General features: G+C 47.0%; 1 protein-coding gene across 5 annotated transcripts in view; it reads right to left on the bottom strand.

Moving 5' to 3' along the window:
• Positions 1–142: 142 nt before the first annotated feature.
• The window catches only part of KIAA0319L (KIAA0319 like), a 124,793-nt gene continuing 99,671 nt past the window's right edge, over positions 143–25,264 (bottom strand). For 4 of the 5 annotated variants that reach the window (XM_055254698.2, XM_055254699.2, XM_055254697.2 and 1 more), the window contains exons 10-21: positions 22,464–22,692; positions 20,809–20,932; positions 20,004–20,136; positions 18,086–18,234; positions 16,833–16,984; positions 16,342–16,480; positions 14,649–14,808; positions 10,654–10,796; positions 9,413–9,535; positions 8,753–8,843; positions 7,550–7,641; positions 143–1,413 (exon numbers count right to left, since the gene is read on the bottom strand). In XM_055254698.2, coding sequence (XP_055110673.1) covers positions 1,226–1,413; positions 7,550–7,641; positions 8,753–8,843; positions 9,413–9,535; positions 10,654–10,796; positions 14,649–14,808; positions 16,342–16,480; positions 16,833–16,984; positions 18,086–18,234; positions 20,004–20,136; positions 20,809–20,932; positions 22,464–22,692 — 1,723 coding nt within the window. In that variant the 3' untranslated portion in view covers positions 143–1,225. The remainder of the gene's footprint in view (positions 1,414–7,549; positions 7,642–8,752; positions 8,844–9,412; positions 9,536–10,653; positions 10,797–14,648; positions 14,809–16,341; positions 16,481–16,832; positions 16,985–18,085; positions 18,235–20,003; positions 20,137–20,808; positions 20,933–22,463; positions 22,693–25,264) is intronic. The other variant, XM_055254701.2, reaches the window with a different exon arrangement.

The raw sequence follows: 25,264 nt of genomic DNA, 5'->3' as shown, positions 1-25,264 counted from the left end.
TGGCAGGCAGGGCTTGCATGTGCTGATGCCAGGCCCAAAACTTCCTTGCCAGAGGCCATGACCTCACAGGGCTGCCCGGGGGGTGGGAGCTGTGCATAGGTCCGAGATGTAGCGTGAAGCAGCACACCCAAAAGACACAGTGCACAGTTAAATACCATGTTTAATCATCCCACAATGGACAGTAGTGCAGTAGTAGAAATTGTAAGTGTCTCTTTAAAAAGTCACTCCCCCAAAGTTTCCATTCCCCAACACCCAGATAACCATGGTGGAAAAGAGCCAAGGCGAGGGGGACTCAGGAAGTCTTGGTTCCAAGGAGCTGAAAGTCTTTCCAAGTCAAAGTTGCCTTGTGAGCAGCCAAGAGCCCAATGAGTTGATGCATACGCGCTCACTCTAACACGCACACATGCAAGGGACACAGAGAGAAAACACACAGATGGAGGGACAAAGGGGACTAAGGTGGGGCCGTCGCACACATGCGCTCTCATGCCACAACATTCCAGTCCATCTGGGGCTATCTCCTCTGGGGACAGGGAGCGGTGGCCTGAGCCCCGAAGCAGCAGGTGCCGGTCAGATGGAGAGGAGGGAGGCCGTCTGTCCAGCCTGGCTGCTCTGACAAGGGCCCTGGCAGCGAGAGAGGCCACCCGCCATCCCTGACACAGTCAATCCTCCCTAATCTCGGGCCGGATGGGAGAAGGGAGTGGGGCTCCAGTGTTAAGGGGGGCCAGATATCATTTATATGCTATCATCTCAGCATCTGTGGTGAGGGGAGGGGTGCCACTTCCTCTTTGCCTAGCGAGAGGGTGTACTCTACCCCAGAGAAGGAAACGCCATGCCCACAGTGCTTGGTTTTGCACTCAGGTGTGCGGGCAGCACAGCAGGCCTCGCCCTGCAGCACTCCGGGCACAGTGACCCTGCCCACCGAGGAGCTGCAGAGGCCAGGAGCTGGCCCTCGGGGGAGGGGAGGAGTTTGCAAAAAAAGGAGGCCCTGAGGTGAGGATATCTGGGGGCCCACCAGACAGGTTTAAAGAGGAAACCTCTTCATTCACAGCTTCGTTCAGGGATTCCTGGAGGATGTCTCTGGATTCAAGTCCCAGGGGTTCTGGTTGGGGCTGTCAGGGTGAAATGACCAGCAGATGCTGGGACAGCAGCTGCCCACAGACTCGGGAGGTAGGAGGACTGGCCAGGCAGTGTGTTGGGCCCTGCCCTGAGGAGACAGACCAGGTGGCTACAGGATCTCCTCCCGCGGGCTCCTGGCCTTCAGAGGGGTCTGCCCGTTGGGTACAGAGCCATTCTGACCATGCAGGAGTTTGCCCTTCTCTCGGTCTGGCCATGTAAAGATGGCGTCGTCGCTGTCCAGCTCTGACTCGGAGTGCATCAGGCTGCTACTTAGCACCAGGCCTTTCTGTTTGATGCCTGCAGGGAAAACAAGGAACCCAGCATCAGGAGACTGGCCTCCAGGCTGGAGCCACCCCCCACACCTTACCCAGCCTGAGGAGCCAAGGAACAGGGCAAGTCACAGGCTCCTCTCCAGGCTGGGAGGTACAGATGGGAAGGAAGCTTCCCTAGTCCTTCTCCCAGGCCCAACTGGCTCGAACAGTCCACTAAGGGGTGTCACAGAGTATGGATGAGAGCACACCTGGGGTCTCCTGCTGGTTCTTCATCTCCAGTATCCATGAGCTTTGGTTCAGGCCACCCAGTGACATTCTCTTTTCTTTACCTTTCAAATTTGGAATATTTTATCATCTCCCTCTATGGGTGGAGTAACATGGTAGGCAGGAAAGCACAAAGAACTCAGGCTCTGGAGAATGAGCTTTTAGCTGCATCCTAGGTCAGCAGGGCCGCTGAGTCCTGGCACAGCAGGAGTGTGCCATTTCAGTCCATGTAGACATTTGCTCTGTGGGCTCCTGTTTGCTCTGGCTTCACTGGATGCTAGCGTGGCAGGGCAGGTGCATGCTTGGAGAGGTCTCTCCTGCTGGGAGAGCCTGACTGAAATGGGGACTCTCAGAAGCAGTCCCAAGCAGCCAAATCACAGAACACACAAAGCAAGAACTGTAGGAAGCACCTGGGGTCGAAGAAGACACCTGCGATTCTGCAAGCCATGGCAGTCCCTTCACTACTTATCCCTATAGATGCCAAGAGGCCACAGACATGAAATGTGGTCTGATAAGAAGAGCTCCAACAGCAAAGATGGCTGCCCTCCGGCTACTGCAAAAACTCCTGCCCAGGCCCAGGAGCTAACCTCCCTCCTTTCTAAAAAACATAACCAGGCCAGGCGCGGTGGCTCACGCTTGTAATCCCAGCACTTTGGGAGGCCGAGGCAGGCGGATCACGAGGTCAGGAGATCGAGACCACAGTGAAACCCTGTCTCTACTAAAAATACAAAAAATTAGCCGGGTGTGGTGGCGGGCGCCTGTAGTCCCAGCTACTCGGAGAGGCTGAGGCAGGAGAATGGCGTGAACCCGGGAGGCGGAGTTTGCAGTGAGCTGAGATTGCGCCACTGCACTCCAGCCTGGGCGACAGAGCGAGACTCCGTCTCAAAAAAAAAAAACAAAACACATAACCAGTCAGGTGAGGGGTGGACATCTTAGGGAGAGGGGAGAGCCCTCTCCAGCACCACAATCTCATCATCCAATAATCATTCTCCCTTCTCCAGGGAGAAAGATCCAGATCTCCCTCACATTACTGAAAGTGTCTTGAGAGGATTCCCAGCCATTCAGCCCTTCCTGGCCACACCTGACTTAAGGCTGGGAGTGCCCCGAGCTCTCCAGGCTGAGCGCATCCAGACCCTGATGCGCCTGCCATTCAGGAACACATGTGCCCCGAGGACCTTGCGCATGTGCAGCTGTGCCTGTGCCACATGCTCTGGGGCTTGGGCAGGGAGCGTCCTCACCCGCGTCGGTGTCAGGTTACAGTTCTGGGTCTTGACTGAACCTCTCCTACTGAGTCTTCGGGCAGCGGAGCAGCAGGGCCACAGAAGAACACTGACCGCTGGGACATCTCTAGTGTGGTGGGGACAGTGGAAAAGGCCCAGGGAAGGGCCCAGGTCCTCCAAAGGCCCTCGCTCGCCCCTTGAAATACCCACCCGTTCACAGCTGCCTCCTTCCCAAAGCCCCTCTGGCTATAGCAGTGAGGACAGGAGCCTAGGTTCAACCTAATATACTTCAATAGAAAGGTTTAGGAAAAAAAAATCAATAGAATAGAAAACAAAAACAAAAACAAAACAACAACAACAAGAGAAAACAAAGCCATAGCTGCTGAATGTAAAGGGGGCCTCCTGAGGGGGGCAGCTCTACACTTAACCAGGTGGCACTGCTCTCCTTCCTCAGCTACTGCTCATCCTCAGCCTAAACTGGCTCCTGGCAAACGGTCCGTCCAGGCTCCTGCGCACACACATCCTCTTTCCCCGCCATAGGCCCACTCAATTTACCCTTCTTCCAGCTAAACTTCTTCAGTTCCATACCTGACACCATATGGTCTTGAATCTCATTCTCCTCGTCCTCCTAGTGACTCTACTCTAGGCTGGACCTGCTAACCCACTGAGCCCAGAACAAGAACCAGTTTGTCCGGCCTGCTCAGACCCACACCGAACCTGAGCAGGCTCTCCCAGCTCCCTTCGGTAGACACTGCCCACAAGAGACCAGTCCTGCTGCCCTCACCTGGTTGCATATTGTTGGTTTTGGTCACCTAGATGCCACTGGAACACCCTGTGGCTCTCCCCTCTCCCTAAGATGTCCGCTGTGCTGGGCTCAGGCTCCCATCCAATCTCGCCTCTGCAGCGCGGCACTTCTCCGGGCCATCACCCCTTGTTCCTCCCCTCCTGCCTCAGAAGAGGCATCTGAACTCCATGCTCCCTTTCTCTCCTCTCTTCCCTTCTCCCTCCTTCCTCCTCAGTCAGGAAGCGCCTCTCCAACACACCACTCCTCTACCCGCATTCGACATTGCCACCCACAGATCTGTTCATGAGCCCTTCCCCGAGGAAGAGGAGGCCCTTGCCCTCTGCCTGCCATCCTGCTTCTCTAGCTTTCACTGCTCAGCTTCTAAAAGGATTTTTAAATATTCAGGGCCTTCATCTCCTCACTTCACTTCCGAAATCACCTGCGCTTTCACTTCCACTGTCAACCCCCACTCTACCGCAGCTCTCTGCTGGGCCAGGAGCTTCTCTGGTGCTATCAATTCTGATTCTTCGGCCTCTGCAGCAGCAAACACTGATGGCTGCCCCCTAATGAATCCCCTCCTCCCTCCTGGATGGTCCTTCTTGGGGTCCTCAACCCTAGGCCTCTTCTTTTGTCCCTCAATGTTCCCCCATAAGGGACGTGACCCTTTGTGGTGCTGATCCTCACCAGCAGATGGGAGATTCCTATTTCTACAGTTCCAGGTCTGACTCTTCTGCTGAGTTCCATTTAATTCATCTTCTCTTACCCAGTCACTGCATCAGAGGTTCTGATTCTGTCAACAGCACTATCATTCTCTATCTCTCGGTTGGAAGTCGGCCCTGACCTTGCCAGGCCTAGCTATAACCCACTGACACCACACTGTGTGAACCACTGTCAGCTCCTCCTTGGACCAAAAATCTCCTTGCTGGTCTCCCCACTTGTAGCCACTCCCCTTCAATTATTATATGCTGTCACCAGACTGATTTTCCTAAACCAGCATATCCAAGACTTTGCTCCCCAGCATCACCAGGAGAAATGCTTAACTCTGCAGGCTGGTAGTCAAACTTTCACAATTTGGGCCTTGTCAATCTTTCCCTCTCATTTCCTCCACTCCACTCAACTGTCTTGAACCAAACACTTGATCTCCTCCAACACTTCTTCTCCAGTCTCTCTCATCTCAGGGACACCACCACCACCCAACCCTCAGTGCTGAAGCTGTGGGCCATCCTTCTTTTCTCCCTTCTCCCACACCCCTCGGCCAGCAGACCACTAACCTCATCAAGTCTTCCTCAAAAATGTATCTAGAATCTATCTGCCTCTTAACCCCAAGGACATTCTATCTAGCCTTTCCCCCTCCAACCCCTGCATCTGTCAGCCACAGTTATCTTTTTTTTTTTTTTTGAGACAGAGTCTTGCTTTATTGCCTAGGTTGGAGTGGTCTCAGCTCACTGAAACCTCCACACCCCCAGGTTCTAGCAATTCTCCTGCCTCGGCCTCCCAAGTAGCTGGGATTACAGGCACCCGCCACCACGCCCAGCTACACAGTTGTCTTTTTAAAATATAAACCAAGACCGGGTGCCATGGCTCACACCTATAATCCCAGCACTTTAGGGGGCCAAGGCAGGCGGATCACTTAAGCCCAGGAGTTCAACAACAGCCTAGGCAACATGACAAAACCCCGTCTCTACCAAAAATACAAAAAAAAAAAAAAACCTGGGGATGGTGGCGCATGCCTGTGGTCCCAGCTACTTAGGAAGCTGAGGCGGAAGGATCACCTGAGCCCCAGAGGTCAAGACTGCAGTGGGCCTTGATCGCACCACTGCACTCCTGCCTGGGTGGTAAGAGCGAGACTCTGTCTCAAATAATAATAATAATAAATGTAAACCAAATCCCACCATTCATCCCCTTAACAAGCTATCAGTGGCTCCCCATTGTGCTCAAGAGGAGTCCTCAGCAGGGCCCCTGCTCATCCATTAAGCCTTGGGTCACTCACCCCTTACTCCATGGGAAGGTGAACCTGTCCAGCATGTCACCTTCTTCTACCTCCTCAAATGCTCTCTGCCCCTTCCAGCAGCTGGGTCTGCACCAGTTTTGTTCCTTTGCCTGGAATGCTATTTCCTGCAGCTTTATCTGGCTAGCTCCCACTTATCCAGGTCTCAGCTTAAGTGTTTTTCTTCATAAAGGCCTTTTATAAGCATATTTTATGTACTTGCGAGTTTGCTTAATGTCTGTCTGACATAAGCTACACAAGAGTGAAGTGTGTCCATTTGATTCACCACAATATAAGCAGTGTCTGGCACAGGGCCTGGCACACAGTGGTCCCGCTCCATACCCAAAGATGAATGAGACACAGCCCCTGCCCTCAGGGATTTCACTGATGGGTGGGGAGACAGGTAAACATAACTAATCATGAGACGGCGAGAGAAGTGCCGACCCAGGCATGTGGGAGAAAGGTGAGCACAACTTGAGGAGGTTAAGGGAGGGATAAGAAAGAGCTCTCTAGGGCTGGGTATGGTGGCGCATGCCTGTAGTCCCAGCTGCTTTGGGAGGCTAAAGCAGGAGGACCACTTGAGCCCAGGAGTTGGAGGTTGCAGTGAGCTATGACTACACCACTGCACTCCAGCCTGGGTGACAGAGCAAGGCCTTGTCTCCACATTTGAAAAGAAGAAAGAGATTACTGGATGAACCAGCAGAACTTTTTTAGAAAAGAGGGAGATCAGCAAAGAGAAAGATTCTAGAAAAGCAAACTGATGTAAGCTCACAAAGGCCACATCTACCAGACCAAAAGTTCTAGCTTTTTGTGCTAGAAATAGTAAGTCATTGAAGAATGTCAAGGGGTGAAAAACATGATCAGAGTAACATGATAAAAACCCTGGCTGCAGTGTGAGGGGTGGGTTTTGCACATTTCACCTCCAGACCCTCATTCTCAATATTCCTGGGTGAAATGCTCCACCCACCCTCACTGCTCTGGTTTCCTGGGCTCATTTTAAGCCCCACCACCTCCAATCTCCATCTTGACAGTGCTGGTGGATTGAGCTGTTGGTGCAGAGTCCAGACTGCTGTGAGCCTGTTCTTTTCTGCTACTGTGTGTCTTTTCTCCCTCACTAGACTGAGGGCACAGCCTGTGTCTGATGACTCCCTGTACCCCACAGCCTCTCCCTAACACAAAGCTTAAGCATGAAAGGTGTTTAAGAAATGCTTTATATAAAAATAGTTCTACTTGCAGAGTGTTTAGGAATTGCTTTATAGAGTCTAGCTCTCATAAACCAGTGATACCTGTCCCATAGCATCCATGATGAGTGAAACCTTCGCCAGGTGACCCAGCCCAGCCGAGGAAGGAAGGCCCACTACCTGCCCTGATCTCCCAGTGCCATCACTCAAAGTCATCTTAGTGTTTGTGCGAGGAAATGCCCTTCTATCTGCCCTAAGACACTGACAGAAGCTGAGGACTTGCCAAATAATAAAGATAGGAAGACAGGAGAACAAGGCTGGCTGAAAGGTGGTCAGCTGGCAGACACGGGCCTGGGTCTCATCTCTGCCCATAAAGGACAGACTGGTCAGCAGTAAGAGTCAAGTCCAAGGTCCCTGACCCTGACTATCCGGGGCAGTTGGAAAAGTGGAACTCCAGGTGGGAAACATGAGGAGAATGCCCAGGCAAAGGAAAACAAGAGGCCCTGCACCCTCGCCAAGCGGAAGTAGCACGCGAAGTGGGTCCTGGAGGCATTTTGTTCAGTGCAGCTCAGGACAAATCTGACCCTCAGTCTTCATCAGGCAAAAGGGAACAAAATGCTTTGCAAGCACAGTGGGCTGTTAGTGACACACTCAGGAGGGGCTAGTGACAGTGGCCTTCCACAGAGAGTGCACAGACCTAGAAGCTCTGGCGCCAGGGCCCCTACCTGCTCGGGAGGTTGGCTTCAGCTCCAGGCTTTCCTGATCTGTGGCATCCAGGATCTTGTACTTGCTTTTCCTCTTGGGTTTTCCTTTTTGCCTAAAAAACACAACCCCCACCCTTGCTCAGGAAAGAGGTTCTCTAGGAGGATGAGGATGAGGGCCAGATGTGCATGCAGGGCCCTATTTTGGTGGGGCACCTACTGGGAGGGGTATCCTCTCCTCATTTCTCAGCCAGGAAAGGTGGCAACTGTGATTTGTTCCTCAAATGTTCCTCAGCAATTCTGGAGAAGGGCAAGGGAGCTATGATCACCTTGGCACGGACTCACCATCCCACAGGGGCAATGAACGACAGATTGGTTAAAAACATAAAGAAAACAAAATCCTCTGCTTGAAGGGTGTGAGAGGAGAGAGGCATTACATTAGCAAAGTTGGTAATGGTGGTTGTCTTAGACTGGTGGGAATTTTTAAAAATCCCTTTCGTTCTAAGTCTTATAAGAGGTTATACTGGAAGTTGAATCTCCGCTCTGTCACCATTAACTGGTCCTCAGACAGTGACGTACGTTTCCTGAGCCTAAGTTTTTTTATCAGTAAAATGGGAAAAGGTTATGTGTATTAAAAACGATATTACCTATAAAAATATTATGGCACACGGTATACACAGAAATAATATTATTAATAATGAAAACATAAAATAAATGTAACCATTCCATCTTAGAAGACTCAATAGGAAGACTCAAATGAAAAAACACAGGACGCCTGAGCCTGGCTAGCCTAAGTGCATACCTGTGTGGAAACATGCACACTCACGAATCCCGACTAGAAAGGAAGGCAGAATTAAAAACTCGCGGGCTATGCTGGTGAGGCTACGGTGTGGTGCACTAAAGAAAACGCACCTTACAGATGTGATCCAGGTCTGTACCCCTGGCCCTCACACTCACCTCCCCGCCTTGCCCTGCTCCCGCCCAGCCATGTTTCCCAGGTTCCAAATCACTGCAGTGGCTGCCACTCACTGGAGGAGTGTGCCTCTGCCCTCAGGAGAGTCTCAGGGTGAGCAAAGCTGCCCATGCATGCCTTAGGTGGGTCAGAACTCTCTAATGCTGACTGAGGACCCAGCCCAGTCCTTCCACGTGGAAGGTGCCAAATACCTCTCTGAGGAACGAATGTATGACAAGAAGCCCGAATGAATTTCAAAGGAAAATCCATCTTACCTCTTACAACAACAGATCACAGTCCAAGACAGGATTCCCAAGGCAACAACAATGACAAAGGTAGCAATGATAACATATAACACGCTCCACTCTGCCAAGAAAATCAAAATGGTGAGGGCTGTGGAGGGAGAGGCTGGGAGGGAGGTCTGGGCTGCTCCCAGCTTGGGCAGGTGTGGCTTCACTCTGGACACAAGAATGCCCCAGGCTCCCCAGGAAGGTGAGACCTTGGAGTTAAGGGCAGCTGAAGCTTTAAACCTTTTGAAATGTCCCTGCTTTCCAGTCCCTGCTCCAGGCAAGCCCTGAGACCCTGCAGCAGTGGTGCAGGCTGGAAAGAGCTTTAAGAGGGAAACGAGGGCTTCCATTAGGCTACAGCATGGAGGCACTCCAAAAGACAGGAGGCTTTTCAGCTGGTGGGATTTAGGCTGTAACAGGCACTGGATCTGAGTTAAGCCTGGTTCTTCTTCCACGACTGCTTCAGGGCTTTCCTCTAACCTTGAGCAAGTGTGGAGGAAGGAAGTAAAAGTCCTCTGCAAACAGAAAATACACAAAGTTCTTCTCCTTGCCTGCTCATCTGCTTCAGAAACACCAACACCCACCCACTCAGCGCAGAACCACATTCAGCGCCAAACAGGCTGGCACTGTGCCACATAGAAAACTCACCACAGTTGCTGTCTCCATCCCTCAGCTGCACCTTGATGAAATTCTCCATCCAAAAAGGGTCACAGATACAGCGTTTGGTGAACGAGTCACAGTGGCCATGGTCGGAACAGTTCAGCTGACATGCTGAGAGTGGCAGCAAAGGGAAGAAAGTCAACAAGAGTCAGCTAGGGGTGACAAGCAGCACCTAGAGCCCATGAGGGCACCAAAGCACCCCAGATTAATGCTATGTGGTGAAATGTCCTCGAGACCCACCTTGGGCATGGTGCCTGCCTTTCTCATCTCGACTGGACAAAACTAGAGCAGTCAGAAGGCCACTAGAAAGACATTCCCAGCCTGTCTTCACTTGTTGTTTGTCTATATCAGCAATTCTTAATCTTTTATGTCCCACACATCCCCTTCTCAGAATTGCAAAAATAAAATACCTATAGTACTTCAAAAGGAAGGCAATCATTATATTAAACGTTTTTGAAATATTTAAGAAGACAGGCTGGGCATGGTAGCTCACGCCTATAATCCCAGAACTTTGGGAAGCCGAGGCGGGCAGATCACTTGAAGTCAGGAGTTCGAGACCAGCCTGGACAACATGGCGAAACCCCATCTCTACTAAAAATATAAAAATCAGCTGGGCGTGGTGGTGCATGCCTATAATCCCAGCTATTTGGGAGGCTGAGGCAGAAGAATCACTTGAACCCGGGAGGCGGAGGTTGCAGTGAGCTGAGATCACACCACTGCACTGCAGCCTGGGCGACAGAGCAAGACTCTGTCTCAAAATAAATAAATAAATAAGCATTAAAGAACAAGAGCTAGAAGTGGGTTTAAGAACTATCACAATTTTGAAGTAGTGATAAGTAAAAATGACATCACGTAATGTGATAGGAAATCATTTGCGATTTCTATTGCCTCAAAGCCACAGGTTCTGTTGATGCTACTGTAGTTTGTTGCCTACATTGATCATTGAAGGAAACAGTGAGTTTCAGCCAGAGGTTAGTGAAAACAAAGATGTAATTTTTCCCCACTCAAGCTCACAGCCTTCTGAACGCGATCTCAGGGGCCCACGGGCCCCAAGTTAAGAACCAAGTTAAGTGATGAATCAGGACTCTTTCATGATAATAGTAGTGCAAGAAAATGATTATCTCCATCTTCCCAGAGAAAAGGAGATGAAGGCCAAGGACAGAAAGGACCAACGGGTGAGCTGCAGGCACTGGGTAGGCTCTTGCTCCCAACTTCCCAGAATTACTCACTGACAGTGTTGATTTCCAGGGCTCTGAATATCAAAAAGTCTGCCTTTTGCTTCCGCAGCTCACTCTTGAGCATCGCTGCCACCTCATGGCCTTTGAAGATCTGGTGGGGAGGCTCGTTTTGAACAAAAAATACCATTTTGGTGCTGCAGAGACATGCAACAGTACTAATGAGCTGAAGCGGTCCATACCTGCAGCAACAGCTACCATTTACTAAGTACCTTCTGTTTGCAACAGACACTGTGCTAAGTATTACATGCATTCTGTCACTACAAGCCAGTGAGAAAGGTGTTATCAGGGTCATCTCCATTTTACAGAGAACAACACTGGGGCTTTCTAAGAGGGGTTAAGTAACTTGCCCAAGGTCACACAGTTGATTATGGCAGAGCCAGATCCCAACCCTGTTATGTCTGACTACAAAGTCTGTACTTTTTAAAATGCCCTAAGCTGCCCCAGCTAACAAAAGAACCCATTCCTCCAGCAAGAAGACCCATACCCTCCATCTAACTGGAGGATGAGACAAATGGGGATTTGGTATGGCTACATCCCTGCTGTCCGCCTTTTTCCAGCTAAGACTGCTGGGTTTGTGACTGGTTTACTTGAAAGACAAACTACAATGCTTTGTTAACGTAAATTGCTGGACAGCATCAAAGATTATCCATAGGTCACAACATAGCCAAAACAATTATGATGACAACAAAAAGACCTTATACTGTAGTATGGCTGCTATGAAATTACTCCATGCCCAGAATCTGTTTGCTGACTGTCAATTTCTGTCCAAGATAGGCCACATGTGAACTCACATCTGGGTAGTACCAAGTCTGTTCTATGCCTTAGCCTTAATTTTTAGTAGCTTGCCCCTTGAGCCCCATGTGAGTTTTACAATTAGAACCTTCTAAATCAGTGAGTCACACTGGTTTACAGGTGTGACCAAGATATTGATCCCCTCAGCATGCAGTGTGGCTGGGTGGGACCTGGGTATCCTAGAGGCCCTGGACCAGTTGCTTCCAGTACAAGCAGCCTTCTCTGTTTATCCCAAGGTGCCCTATAAATGGTATCATTTTCTAGGCATGCATGACATAAAAGTCTGAGAAGTACTGCCATAGACTTTCTAAAAGCTGGCTGCACAATAGGATTAACAATGTGGCATTATCAATTCCAGAAACAAACAAAAAAAACCTTTGCCATGAAGGATGTGTGGTCCGTTGCCCATTATCTTCTCCCAGTTACCTAATTCATGCTTACAGTTTCAATTTTGGTCTATATATCAATAACCCTCAGATCTTTATCTCCCTTCCCCACATCTCTCCTGAGCGACCAGTCTATATCTGCAAATACTTGTGTGAATATCTACCCCAGAGCTTTAACAGATACCTCAAATCCAAGTCTCAAAATCAACTCATAACCGTTAATTGAACACTATGTGTGAGGGACTATACAAACATTAACTTATTTAATCCTCATAACAATCCTATAAATAGGTACTAGTATTTTCACAGATAGTAAAACAGGTTCAGAGAGGTGAAGTAACTTTCCCACAGAGCTAACTGTGGGGCAGGGCTCAGAAGCTGGGTCTAATATAAGGGCCATGTTCTTTCCCACTGTAAAATACTATTTTCTTCCAACCACATGTTCTTCCTGAATTCCTTAACTAAGTCAATCCAGTCCAAGCCAGAAGCTCAGGGAAACCCAGAAGCTTCTCTCTTGCTCATGCCCCATATGCAGTGCTGGTGAATCTGAGCAACCCTGTCAACAGTGCTCCTACCAGCACTCTTGCTAACATCTTTTCACTGCTTGACAGCCAATTCCCGCCAACTTGGATCAATCAAGCAGCCATTTGCCCTGTTTCTACTCCCAGGCTGCTGAGTATACTTATCCCTAATAGTGCTGTCTCTGACCTAGTGAGCCCTGACTGTAGATTAAATTCACCTGGGGAGCTTTTCCATTCCAGATACCCAGGCCCCACTCCAGACCAACTGAACTATAATCTCTGGGGCTAAGGCTTGGGCAGTGCTATATTCAGACAATCTCCACAAGATTCTATTGTGTGGCTGGAGTTGGGAACCACTGCTCTCACCTCATGTTTCCAACTTGGCTGGTCCCTCAGATCTGCCTCCATTTATAACCCATCCCCTATCTCCACCACCTCCTTTTCCTCTCAGTCTATACAAATGCTCACAAATTTCCTATTTTAAAAAGATGTTCATGTTCCACAAGGACCACAATGAAAAAAAATTTTTTAAAGATATTCTTTCAATCCTACCTCCCATATTATTTTCAGCACCAACTTCCTCAAAAAGGTGTTATACTGACCATCTCTGTATCCTCAAACCATGAAATCTGTCCTCTGCCCCCCAACATCTAAGTAAAATGCTCTCACTATAGTTGTGCTGATCTACTAATCACAAACCCATAGGCCTACTTTGTGTTCTCAACACACCTCCATCCCTGCAGCTTCTGAATCCTTTGGAAGCACCCCTTTTGCAGATCACCCCTTAACTTCCAGCAGACCACTCTCATTTGGTTTTCCTCCCAATTGATTGCTGTTTCTTAGTTTCTTTTGCTACCTCTTCTTTCTCTGCCTCCTCCTTAAATAATGATGCCCTTCAGAGTTGTGTCCTCATCCATCTTAGCTCTCTCCTAGTGAGACTCACCCGTTCTCGTGGCTTTGGCCCCTGCTTGTATGCGGTAACTCCTATCTCGGGCTCTTCCTTCCACAAGTTCCAGCCTTTACTTGTGGCTATCTGACGGAACATCTCCTGACGCAGTCCGTAAGACACCCCAAATTCAATCATCCAAACTGGTTCCACCTGCCTTCCCAATCTCAGTTAATGACTTGAACCATCTATCCAGACATCCAAACCGAAAGCCTCACATTTGATATCTCACTCACCTTCACTCCTAAAGGGCCAAGTCCTGTTGAATTACCACTGAATTTCTTTTAATTTCTTCTCCTCTTCTTCCACTATCTTAATTCAAGTTTTATTACCTTTTTACTGGACTAGTCCAGAAGCTTCCTGATTGGTCTCCCAGCCTTTGGTCTCTCCCTGTTTTAGACTAGCTTCCACACTACTGATCTTTCTTTTAAAAAAAATCAAATTATGGTATTTCCTTGCTTTTAAAAACAAAACAAAAACTTCACACACATAAAACAAACCAACTTGGATCTGCCTACCCAAACTATTAAAACTAAGATCCTCAGCCTGCATATAACTGTTCTCAATCTCCACTACCAGTCTTGTCTTCTACCACATCTTGGGGCCACTAAGCTTGAACCAAGTGACTTCTTCTGGAAGAAACGGTGTACTTTCATACCACAGGGCCATTGCTCAATGCTGTTCCCCTGTTCTGAATTTCCTCCCCGTCCTCCCATGCCTGGTCAATACAAGTTTCCTTTTCTCTTTTTTTTTTTTCCTCGAGACAGTCTCACTCTGTCTTCCAGGCTGGAGTGCAGTGGTGTGATCAGAGCTCACTGCAGCCTCAAACCCCTGGGCTCAAGTAATTCTCCTGCCTCAGCTTCCCAAATAGCTTGGACTACAGGCGCACTGCACTGCATCTGGCTAATTTTTAAATCTTCTGTAGAGGTGGGATCTTGTTATGTTGCCCAGGTTGAAGTTTTCTTTCTTCTAGAAAAATCTTTGGATTACCCCTACCCCAACTCTCCTAGAAGAATTCATTGTCCTTTCCATAGTGTTCCACAATGCCACTTCTTGTATCAAACCCACCCTGTATTAATGTTCTATATTTACTTATCTCCTCTACTAGACTGTGGTTGTCAAAATAGTGGACCTCCTATACCCTGGAGCCCTGCTGAAGTGTCTAGTACAGTGCATGTCACCTGCACTAGAAGACAGAAGTCTACTGAAGAAAAGGCATCATGAGTGTTTCTGGTCAGAAAGCCCACCCTTCTCTATCTAACCACACTATTTCTCAGCTTACTCAAGAAGCCCGGGGGCCCCTGGTCTTTCCTTTGCTCCCCCCATTCATTGCCCAGCTACCTCTGCTCCGTGTACGGCTGAATCTTTTGCACAATGATGTCGGAATCCAGCACCCCCAGGAGGACCCCAATCTGGCGGATGAACATCCCCTTCAGCCTCTCAGTTAGCTGACTGACGTTGATATCCAAGATGATCTCCACCAGGTTGTTTTTCCTGGGATCTGGAAAGCATGTGGATCAGTCATGGCTTTAGAAGTAGGAGAGTACACACAGACCTGCCACTGTGCATTTGCTTTGGCACAGGAGAGAAAGGAGTGAGAACATTCAGATGTCCTTCAAATGGAAAGGGACAATAGTGAATTCCTGATCGGGCAATCTGGGGCTGGCTTAGAAAACTTCTAAAGCACTCCTGGTCTCTATACCAACCTTAGAATTCCCACACATGTGCTGGGGATAAGGCTGAAGCAGTGATGTAATGAGGGGTGGGGAGTAATGACGGGAGTGGGGAAGACAGAAACACTTAAACATTTGTTTTAAAAGCCTCTGCGCAACTGGCAGTGCTAAGCAATCCAGACCAAGTGGGGTATTAAGCAATCTCTCCTGACTCACATCTGATTTTCAGTGCCTCGCTGTATTTTGTGCACAACAATGGAAGGAAAAGTGTCCATCTCAACAATCTCCTCAATAATGGGAATGCATCTGTCCCTCCAGGTTTAAATACAGTTAACAAAAGAAAATCCAGTCAGCCAAAACACAAGGATTTCCTTAGAGCCACATCACAGCTGCACTATCTTTGTATAACTCTAAAACAGTGAGGCTATCATGTTTTACTTTTGAATATGTCCGAAAGACGTTCTACATTTGGAATTTCAAACTGATTGTTTGGAATGCCTTATTTACATACTTGAATGCACCATTTGCCTGTTCTGATGTATAATTTGCATAATTAGTAGACTATCTGTGATCTGACTTTAAACACCGAAGAGATTTTATAGTGTCTCAGCTACTGTCCTTCCTAGAGGCAGGACAAGGACTGGAAGACCTCCCAAGATCCCTTCCTGTCTAAAACATCCATATATGAGGTTGGCCTAGATAATAAAGACTAGGTTTAAAGTTAATACCATTTCATCAGAAGCTCAGGAATTTATAAAGCTCTATCCCACCTCCACATTCAGTGCCTCCCTATCACCAAATTAACCTCAAAGCAAAACAAAAACATGGTTCTATTTAAGAAGAAAATTTTTATTTCTGCAAAGCTGAAAAATGTAAAGAGCACTATTACTTTACCTTCCCTGGACTGTCAGATAAGGCCTGAGGCTCAACTTACAAAAATAAATTGTTTTCTGCATCTGGATGCTGATGAGACATCATGACTCAAGCTATTCCCATGCTCAGATTCCCAAGCACCCTGAGCCCTCTCTCATCAGTCACGAGGAGGGGAGAAAGTGCTGGACTAGGAGCACAAAGGCCTGGCTCTGACACAACTGCTGTGTGACACTGAGCAAGTCCTGCCCTCTCTGAGTTTGTTTCTCCATCTGAGATGAATAGGGGGAGGTCTGTATTTCTGCATGGGTAGGAGGTATTGTTGGAACAGACGGTCTCTATGGAGTTTTCAGCTTGGGGTTTCTCGATTATTTTTAAAGCTGGACATGCCATCTGGCTCTGTCCATGCTGGGGGGAAAGGGGTCTCAGGATAGAGGCCTTGACTGGCTGATTCAGCAATTCTACTCAGCCTCATCACTAAATGAACTCACCAGGTTTCACCTCCACAGTGGTCCGGTCTGTGTCACTCTCACCCTTTGCATCAGTCACTTTCAGGTGAAACGTGTAGGTTCCCTCAACCAGGTTTGAAAGAAAAAGGATAGGGTGATGGTCAGAGTGATTTAACACCTCCTGTAGGGTTGAACAACATGGCTATGTTACAGAACAAAATACCATTCCTTTCCTGGAGTCAGTTGCTGCTTTCACCGTAACTAGGCCCTTCAGGACTGAACTGTTTCAACCTTGGGCAGTTCCTGATCCAGAACAGCACTGCAGCCTACAACTGCTAGGATCAGGGAAGGGAAACCCATTCTGTGCTATACTAGCTTACAGAATGACCCTAAGCAAGTCACTTAACCTCCCTAGATTTCAGAGAACAATCTGGGTTTGATATAAGGGGCCACTTGATTAAAGCATATACGGGAATGCGTGGCTCCTCCTCCTCCCCACTCCTGTGTAGCTCTCCAGCTCCTCGCACACTTACCCCTGCTGCTGGGCTCCCCTCATCTCGAGTCCAGAGGTAGCTGACTATTCCCTTGTCATCTGAGGACTTAGAGCCATCCAGCTCTGCTGTGCTCGTCGGTAAGGTAATCACCACATTCCCAGTTATCTTGGCTATAGGTGGTTTGTTTATTTCTAATAAAAAGAAATCATTGACATAATGTGACATTCTGGAAAAGAAGAAATGTTTCTTCATGATGCTTATGGGGAAATTAAAACATCAAGAGTACCTTAACTAGAGAACCTTTTTAAGTGGCTGTCCCTATCACCAACCAACAGTGTAGATGAAAGCTACCAGCGCTGCAGTCCTGAGGTTACAGTCCTACCCAGAGAAATGTTTTCCTAACACTGTACAACAGAGGGGACGAGCGTGCTTTCCTCCCATATTCTCCCAGCAGCCTTCCCAAATGGAATCCATTTCTCTGCTTTGGAGGTATGTGATGATCAGAAATAATGGCCCAAACTGGCTTAAAACCTTGGAGTTTAGGTTTCACCTAGCTGATCTTGCAAATTCTCCTTCAAAATATCTTAAAATGTTATTCTCTGAATGTCTTTTTGGATGCCTTCCTTGGAACTTCACAAGAGAAAACAAAGAGCTACCTCTCTTATTCGGAGCCCCATGTGAAGCTTTGTATATTCAGATGTCTATGCAGTATTTAATCAGCTTGATATCTTATGTCTGGAGGTCTGCATATCTGATGGTTTTTCCTGCTATCAACTTAGGGCCCTCTCCCACAGCCCTCACTGGTCACCGTGCCTGTAAACTAGAGCAAGGCCTCTGGCTGGCCTCAGCTCAAAGGCTCAGGGCAAGCATAGTCAGCTGTAGTGCGGCCGTCATTCTCAGGCCTGACAGCAGGTGTCACTGTAGCTAACAGGAGTCACGACCCAGGTCTCAGCAATGCAGGGGCAAAATAAAAATGCAAAGAATAGAACCCTTAATTCTTTCCCTATTCAATTGAGAAAGAAAGTAAGGAGGGAAGGAGGGAGGACTGAAAAGAAAGTAAGAGGATGGCAGGGAAGGGAAGATGTAGGCAGGAGGAGGGAGGGAAGTTAAAATTCACCTTACAGTCCAATTAAAGGCTGTTTTAGAAAAGAAAATAACATTTGCCCTCACCCCAACCCTCTTCTCCACCTCTTGCTGTCTCTAATCAATTTCTGCACCCAAACATGACAGGATAAATTCTTCAGCTATCTGACCCTAAGAGGCTGCTACACAAACCGGAGGCAGAGAGGTACCTTCTTTGACAATGACATTCACAGAGCTCTGGCTTTGCAGGTTCCTCTCATCTTTGACCGTCAAGGTGAACACATAGGTCCCCACTTGCAGCCCAGTCACAGTGGCAACACTGCTGTTAGCATTCTCGAGCTGCACCCCATCAGGTCCCCTGCAAAAAGAGAAACCAGAGGGTGGAGTTGTACCTGTCTGCTGCTGTCCTGTCCCTAACTTAGCAGGAGGAGACAATGACTCCCTCAGCAAAGACACGAACTACTGTTACCCAGAACTCGACAAGACATGTTTAAAAATATTTCAATTGGACAAAGTGTCATTTGGCCTCAAAATACAGGCTGCCTGCTGGTCAGAAAATTCAAATAGCTTTCAAACACCTCTAGCCTTATCCTTTATATGAACCTCTAGAACACTTGAACTCTTTACCATTCTAGTTTGTAAAAGGAAGAAGGTCCTCTGAGCAAGTCTCTGATCAAAAGAATGATTTAAGAGTGATGTTCTAAAAAGCATTTCTGGCCCAGTAGTTGGTTTGACTCTTGCCAGCAAGGAAGCAAAATGCATTTCTTAATCACGTGCCCAAATCCCTCCTGATGAAAAGTCAAGGAAAGGAAATGGGGCAAGACTGCAGAGGAACTCTCAGGACAAAAACATCTTGTTTGTAGCAACTCTATAAGCAAAGTTCCCTTCAGCTCCTGGACAGGGGCCATCAAGCCCCTAGGATACCCTACATCCCTTCTTCCCCCTTGTGGCCTCAGAGAGTTGCCTGCAGCAGCCAAGGGAGCTCTGTGCCAACACTGAGGCTGCACACAGCCAGAGAGCCCTCTGCTCAAGGATCAAAATGCCCCAGAGCTTTTAACTACAGGAAAGCCAGAGAAATCTGCAGACATCCAGGATTTACTTTGTTTTGCCTTTTAAAGTTACATCCTCTGATCCTGGTAGCTCCTCCTGAAGCACAGTCTCCTTCAAGAAGCTATGCTAAGCATTATCTCTGCTGTAAACACTAATAAAACTCAGCTAAAAGGTCTATCAGCCATATCTTCAATAAACAATTATAATTAAAAACATCCTGGGCTGGGTAAGATTATGTTCTACAAAAGATAAAAACAAGAGCTGAGGGAAATAATTTCTAGATTCCAACTCAGCAATCTAAAAAGCAAGTCATTTGTATAGTCAAATTAAAGCTCTTTTCCACCCATCTCCAATGCCTTTGTCAAACAAACAAACAAACAAACACAAAACAAAAAAACCCAGACTGTCCTATGGTTGCTACCTTTGGAAACAGAGAATACTTTTAACTCTTCTTAGAATTCTTTTGCTGCTTGTGGGATCCTGCATATAATTTCAGTTGCATTAGTTATGGTTTAAAGGAGCTAAAAGAAACTATAGGAACTAAGAATGGTTCAGTTAGGTAATTTCAGTGTAATTAGAATTATTTTGATTACTGCCTTTGGCCTCTGGCTAACTTAATTGGTAAATGGTGTCTTCAAGAAAACAATAACAGAGTAATGCTTTCATTTTATGGATGTATTTTCAATTTCTCTTAATAGCTGCTCTGCCCCATCCCCCGTGCCAGCCTTACCCAGTTAATTCTGAGCAACAGTATTTTTCTGCTCCATTACCCCTTCCATCCTGCCTCTCAAGTGTAATTAAACTCTGCATTTCAGCAGATGGATTGTACCTGCAAAAGCACCAGGATCACACAGTACTACCTGGGGACTAGTTGATGGCAAGCATTCTTTTTTTCTTACAAAAATTGTTTATAATATCATTTTCTTGGAGTTGAAGTTTGGAATTGCAAACATTTCTTCCTCAGTCACCCCACTGGATAAGCCAATAAGAGCAACTCAACTCATAATAGCAAATAAAACCTTGCTCTTCCAAGGTCTGGAGGCTTTGCAAAAATAAGGATTTTGTGTCAATACTCACTGTGTTTTTTCCCAGAGATATGAGGTAATCTTCTGATCATCTGAGCTCTTGCTGCCATCCAGGGTTGTGCTATCCACAGGAAGGGTCAGCTCTTTATCTGGGCCTGCATCTGCCTGAGGAGGCTTATTGTTTTCTGGAAGACAAAGAGTTAGAGGTCAAAAGCAGCCAGTCCAGGTGGGAAAGGAGAGGAACCAATTGGGACACATGTTCTGGAAGCCATGGACTCTGCCTCTCAGGCCACAGAACTGTCAGATACTGTGGGAGATGTGGTTACCATCAGGGAGCACACAATAAAGAACATAAGACTGAAACATATCAAGCAATTCTGACAGAAACAGACAACATAATGAAGTTATAATGCCATACTAAACTTGAACTCTAATGCTAAGGGAGTTCAAATGAAAGGATTTGAGTGACAAGACAGGGCTGTCCTGAGGAAGTCAGTTTTAAGCAGGCCCTTAAAGGACGTGGTATTGGGTTGGTGCAAAAGTAATTGCTATTGAAAGGAATGGCAAAAACAGCAATTACTTTTTAGGATTTGGGATGGCATAAACTCTGTTTCCTATGTCTCCTTGAAGGGACCAACAACAAGCCAAGGGAAGAGCACAAGCTGAGGCTGGGAAGTATCCTTCATCTCTAGCTATGAAGAAAGCACAAGGGGAAGGGACAATAGAAGTCACCAGAGGCTCTATGGATCGGTGCCTTCTGCTTCTACCCTCATACAGCTCAGAACCCAACCCTCTTTTCTCCCAAGGTTAAATGGACCCACCAATAGAAGAGCCTGAACCACATGGCTGGAGCTTACCAGGCTGCACAATAACAGTCACTTGAGCAGTGGCCTGCTGTCCTATTGTGTCAGTCACTGTGAGTTGGTAAGTGTAGTCTCCTTCTTGCATCGCAGAGAGCTGTAAGGTTGGTGTTCTAACACCCTACAAATACAAATACAGAAGTGGAAAAGTGGACTGCAGGAATCACAACATCACACAATAATTCCTACTCTGGTAAAAAGGATTTAGTTTTCTAAACCTAAGACCTAAGATGGTACTGGGCTATTACATCCCAGTTCAGCACATGAGTGAATGTGGAGTCAGATATCATGAGGCACCTTGCTAAGGGTTTCCCCCTTCAAGGAAACAACCCTCTCTGACACAGCAGCAGTTTCAAATAAAGCCAGAACTCTCATAAGAGAGGGCAGTATCGGGAAATGTGCAGAGATTACCAAGGCCAGTCTCTATGACTCAAACCAGAAAGAATACCGTGAACAAACAATAAATGACCCAGTTTTAAAGACACTGTTTAAAAAGATCCTCTTCCTACTGAGGCTACACAGTGCTCCTAACAAAGCTGTCTCAGTGAAACACGGCAGCAGCTCAAGATGCTGTATAACACCATACTGTCTCCTTCAGGTCTGTACAGGTTCTGCAACAACCTAACACAACATTTAAACAAAAGCCAGGTAAAACGGAGGCTTTAAGGGGGGCCTGAAATTTAGAAATATAGAATCTTGAGTATCGGGACATTATAAATAATCTTGGGCAAACTTCCAATGCAGGAACTTCCTGTAGAGCAGTAGGCAAAAACTAGTAGCCCATGGGCTGAATCCAGCTTGCAAACATTTTGTTTGGCCTGTAGTGTCTCTCATATTGGAAATTTTCACGTAAAGGTCTCAATTTCTTTCTTCTCTTGAAAAGCTGGGCTATCAAGCAATGTTGGGACCATCCTTCCATGTGGCAACAACCAGCTGGACCTTAAGAGTAGATGACTCCTTTAGTCAGGGCTTAAGTTCAGCACAGCCACCATCCAGTTTTCTTTCTTTATGTTACCTGCCTGGTGACAGATCTAGTCTCTCTTCTTAAGCATCTCTAGAGAGAAGACACTCACCATCTAGTCAATCTACTCTAAGCTGTTAGAGAGCTCACTAAGATTTGCACCCTTGTAGCTTCGACATAGCTTGACTCTCTGGAGTCATCCAGAACAACTAACATTTCTCAGCCTTTTCCTCTAATACTAAACATTTAAGATAAAAATCTTTTTTTTTTTTTTTTTGAGATGGAGTCTTGCTGTGTCACCCAGGCTGGAGTACAATGGTGCGATCTCAGCTCACTGCAACCTCCACCTCCTAGGTTCAAGGGATTCTCCTGCCTCAGCCTCCCAAGTAGCTGGGATTACAGGCGCACGCCACTACGCTCGGCTAACTTTTTTATCTTTAGTAGAGACAGGGTTTCACAATGTTGGCCAGGCTTGTCTCGAACTCCTGACCTCATGATCTGCCCGCCTCAGCTTCCCAAAGTGCTGGGATTACAGGCGTGAGCCACCACACCTGGCCAAGATAAAGATTTTTGCTACCACGTTAATCAAAGGCCCCTAAAGCTTTCTCAGTTTGTTTGGAGGTTTCTAAAAATGCAGTCCAGCAGCTCTACTTCTCTTGGGCAAGAAAAAACAGGAACCATTCCCTCCTACCTGCATCTCCACCACTTTCCCTTTGCTGCTTGGGCTGAGTGACCACTCATAGCTGGTGATGCCATGATCATCAGTGCTCTGGTTCCCAAAGAGGGTGATGGAGTTTTGGGGCAGGGTGATCACTTGGTTGGGGCCTGCGTTGGCCACAGGGGGGTAATCCACAGCTTTGTTCACTGTCAGGTTTGCAGTAGTAGAGTTGGTGGCTCCATCAGAGTCTACTACAGTCAAACTATCACGGCAGAGAGAGGAGTGTGATCAGGGACGGGTTTAAGGAAAGAGGAATAAACACAGAAGACTGAAAATTAAGGCTAAGAAATACCAATGTGGCAAGGTTGCCTATTCTTATCCACTTCTATTGGAAAAGCAGAAAGTACTACTAGAAGCTAACACTGACTGAAGTTTTATGATGTGCTAGGCACTGCTCCAAGTTCTTTATATCTCATTAAATCCTCACAACAATTCTATAAAGTATTATCTTCATTTTACTCCTCACATACATAAGGAAAAAGGCAGAGAGGCCAGGTGCGTTGGCACACACCTGTAATCCTAGCACTTTGGGAGGCCAAGGCGTGTGGATCACCTGAGGTTGGGAGTTTGAGACCAGCCTGGCCAACATGGTGAAACCCCATCTCTACTAAAAATACAAAAATTAGCCAGGCATGGTAGTGCAGGCCTATAATCCAGCTACTTGGGAAGCTGAGGCAGAAGAATTGCTTGAACCCAGGAAGCGGACGTTGCAGTGAGCTGTGATTGCACCACTGCACTCCAGCCTGGGCGACAGAGGGAAACTTCATTAAAAAAAAAAAAAAGGAAGGAAGGAGGGATGGAGGGATGGAGGGATGGAGGGAGGGAGGGCGGGAAGGAAGGAAGGAAGGAAGGAAGGAAGGAAGGAAGGAAGGAAGGAAGGAAGCAAGCAAGCTTGCCCAAGGTCATACAGCTTGAGAGCAGTGGGGTCAGGTTCTGATCCAGGCAATATGTCTCCAGTGCCATTTTGTTCTGCTGCTGCCTGCACGCATCTGTGTCCTGGGATCTTTATAAGCATTGTCTGATATGGCCCTCATAACAACCATATAGAGTAGGCATCATTGATTCCACTTTTATAAGAGGCTTAGAGAGGCCAAGTAACCCACCCAAGGGCTATATAGTGAGCCAAGATGCACACTCAGTCCTCTGATTCCAAAGCTCAGAAACCAAATCTTAAGAAGAGGTAATTCTTGGTCCCTATTCCCAATTCCCTACACTATGTAGTGCAAGCTCTGTCTGCAGCAGGCTGTTTTCCCATCATCCTGTTCCAGCTGTTTACATATCACAAGGATGGACATCCTAGGCAGACAGCCTGCGGGACGAACCAGGAGGGCTGGCTCCAGTAAGGCAGGAGCTTGAGATGAAAATGAATTCTCCTACGCAACAGTCCCACAATTTGTGCCAGTGAGACACAGGATTTGCACAAAAAAAAAAAAAAAAAAAAAAATGTTCATTTATAAGATCAGGCTTTTACCTAAATGATGCCTTCCAGCTGAACAGCCTAAAGCTTCTCATGCCACCTCAAAATGTGAGCATAAGCAAGCAAGGAGATTTGGGATCTTTCCATTTTGCTGACAGAAAGAGGAAAAGCATAGAAAAGACATGTAGTTTGTTTAAATCTCACCACCAGCCACAGACAGGGCCAGACGTCAGTGAGGTTTTATCCTGCAATCTCACCTTTTACCTACGGTGTGAAGGGGATTTTTGGTATTACAGCCTTTAGGAAAAAAGCACAAAAACCTCAGACACACAAACATGTACCTATCAGCAGATATCTGAAAAAGAAAAATTTACAGAAGTTTTGCCTCTTTTCCTAGTTTCTCTGTTGTTTTCACAGGTTTGCAGTTTTTTGTTTTTTGTTTTCAGACGGAGTCTCGCTCTGTTGCCCAGGCTGGAGTGCAGGGGCGCGATCTCGGCTCACTGCAAGCTCCGCCTACTGGGTTCAGATCATTCTCCTGCCTCAGCCTCCTGAGTAGCTGGGACTACAGCTACCTGCCACCATGCCCAGCTAATTTTTTTGTATTTTTAGTAGAGATGGGGTTTCACCGTGGTCTCGATCTCCTGACCTCGTGATCCGCCCACCTCAGCCTCCCAAAGTGATGGGATTACAGGCGTGAGCCACTGTGCCCAGCCTGTTTTTTGTTTTTAACATATGCCGTTTGTCTCCTATGTCAGGACAAAAGCACCTTATAGACAGACAGCAAAATGGCAGCTGCCCATTTTCTCTTTCACCTCAAACAGTCCCTGGCTTACCTGCAAAGATCCTGAAACCAAACAGCAGCTGACTACAGGGCTGAGGAAAAAGGCTACAGCCACGTAAAAGTAAGAGAGATGAAAAGGTGAGTGAATTACAACCTCAATGCTAATCAAATCCAATCATATCATTTCATGGATTTTTTTTTAAATGAGGGCTAGGAAAAAAAAAATCACTCTCATACCCCATCCACTAAAAAACCTGTAGGTTACTCTTGTGGTTAAAAGCTTAGACTCTAGAGTTAGACTGTTTGTGTGACCTTGGGCAAGTTACTTAACCTCTTTGTGCCAAAATTTCCTAATCTGTAAAATGAGGATAACCATAATACCTGTTATAAGAATGAAATGCAATACTGCCAGCAAAGAGCTCAGAATAATAGTAAATGTTCAAGAAATATCAGCTATCATTGTTACTATTTTTTAAAAGGATCAACCTGGCCCAAGCTGAATTCTGTAAATAGAAAAATTCCTACATTAGAAATCTAAGGTGAAAACCAGCTCAAATTTCCATTTTAAGCGAAGTA

Source organism: Symphalangus syndactylus, chromosome 12 (assembly GCF_028878055.3).
Source record: "Symphalangus syndactylus isolate Jambi chromosome 12, NHGRI_mSymSyn1-v2.1_pri, whole genome shotgun sequence".
NCBI lineage: Eukaryota > Metazoa > Chordata > Mammalia > Primates > Hylobatidae > Symphalangus > Symphalangus syndactylus.
This window is presented reverse-complemented; position numbering and strand designations above follow the sequence as displayed.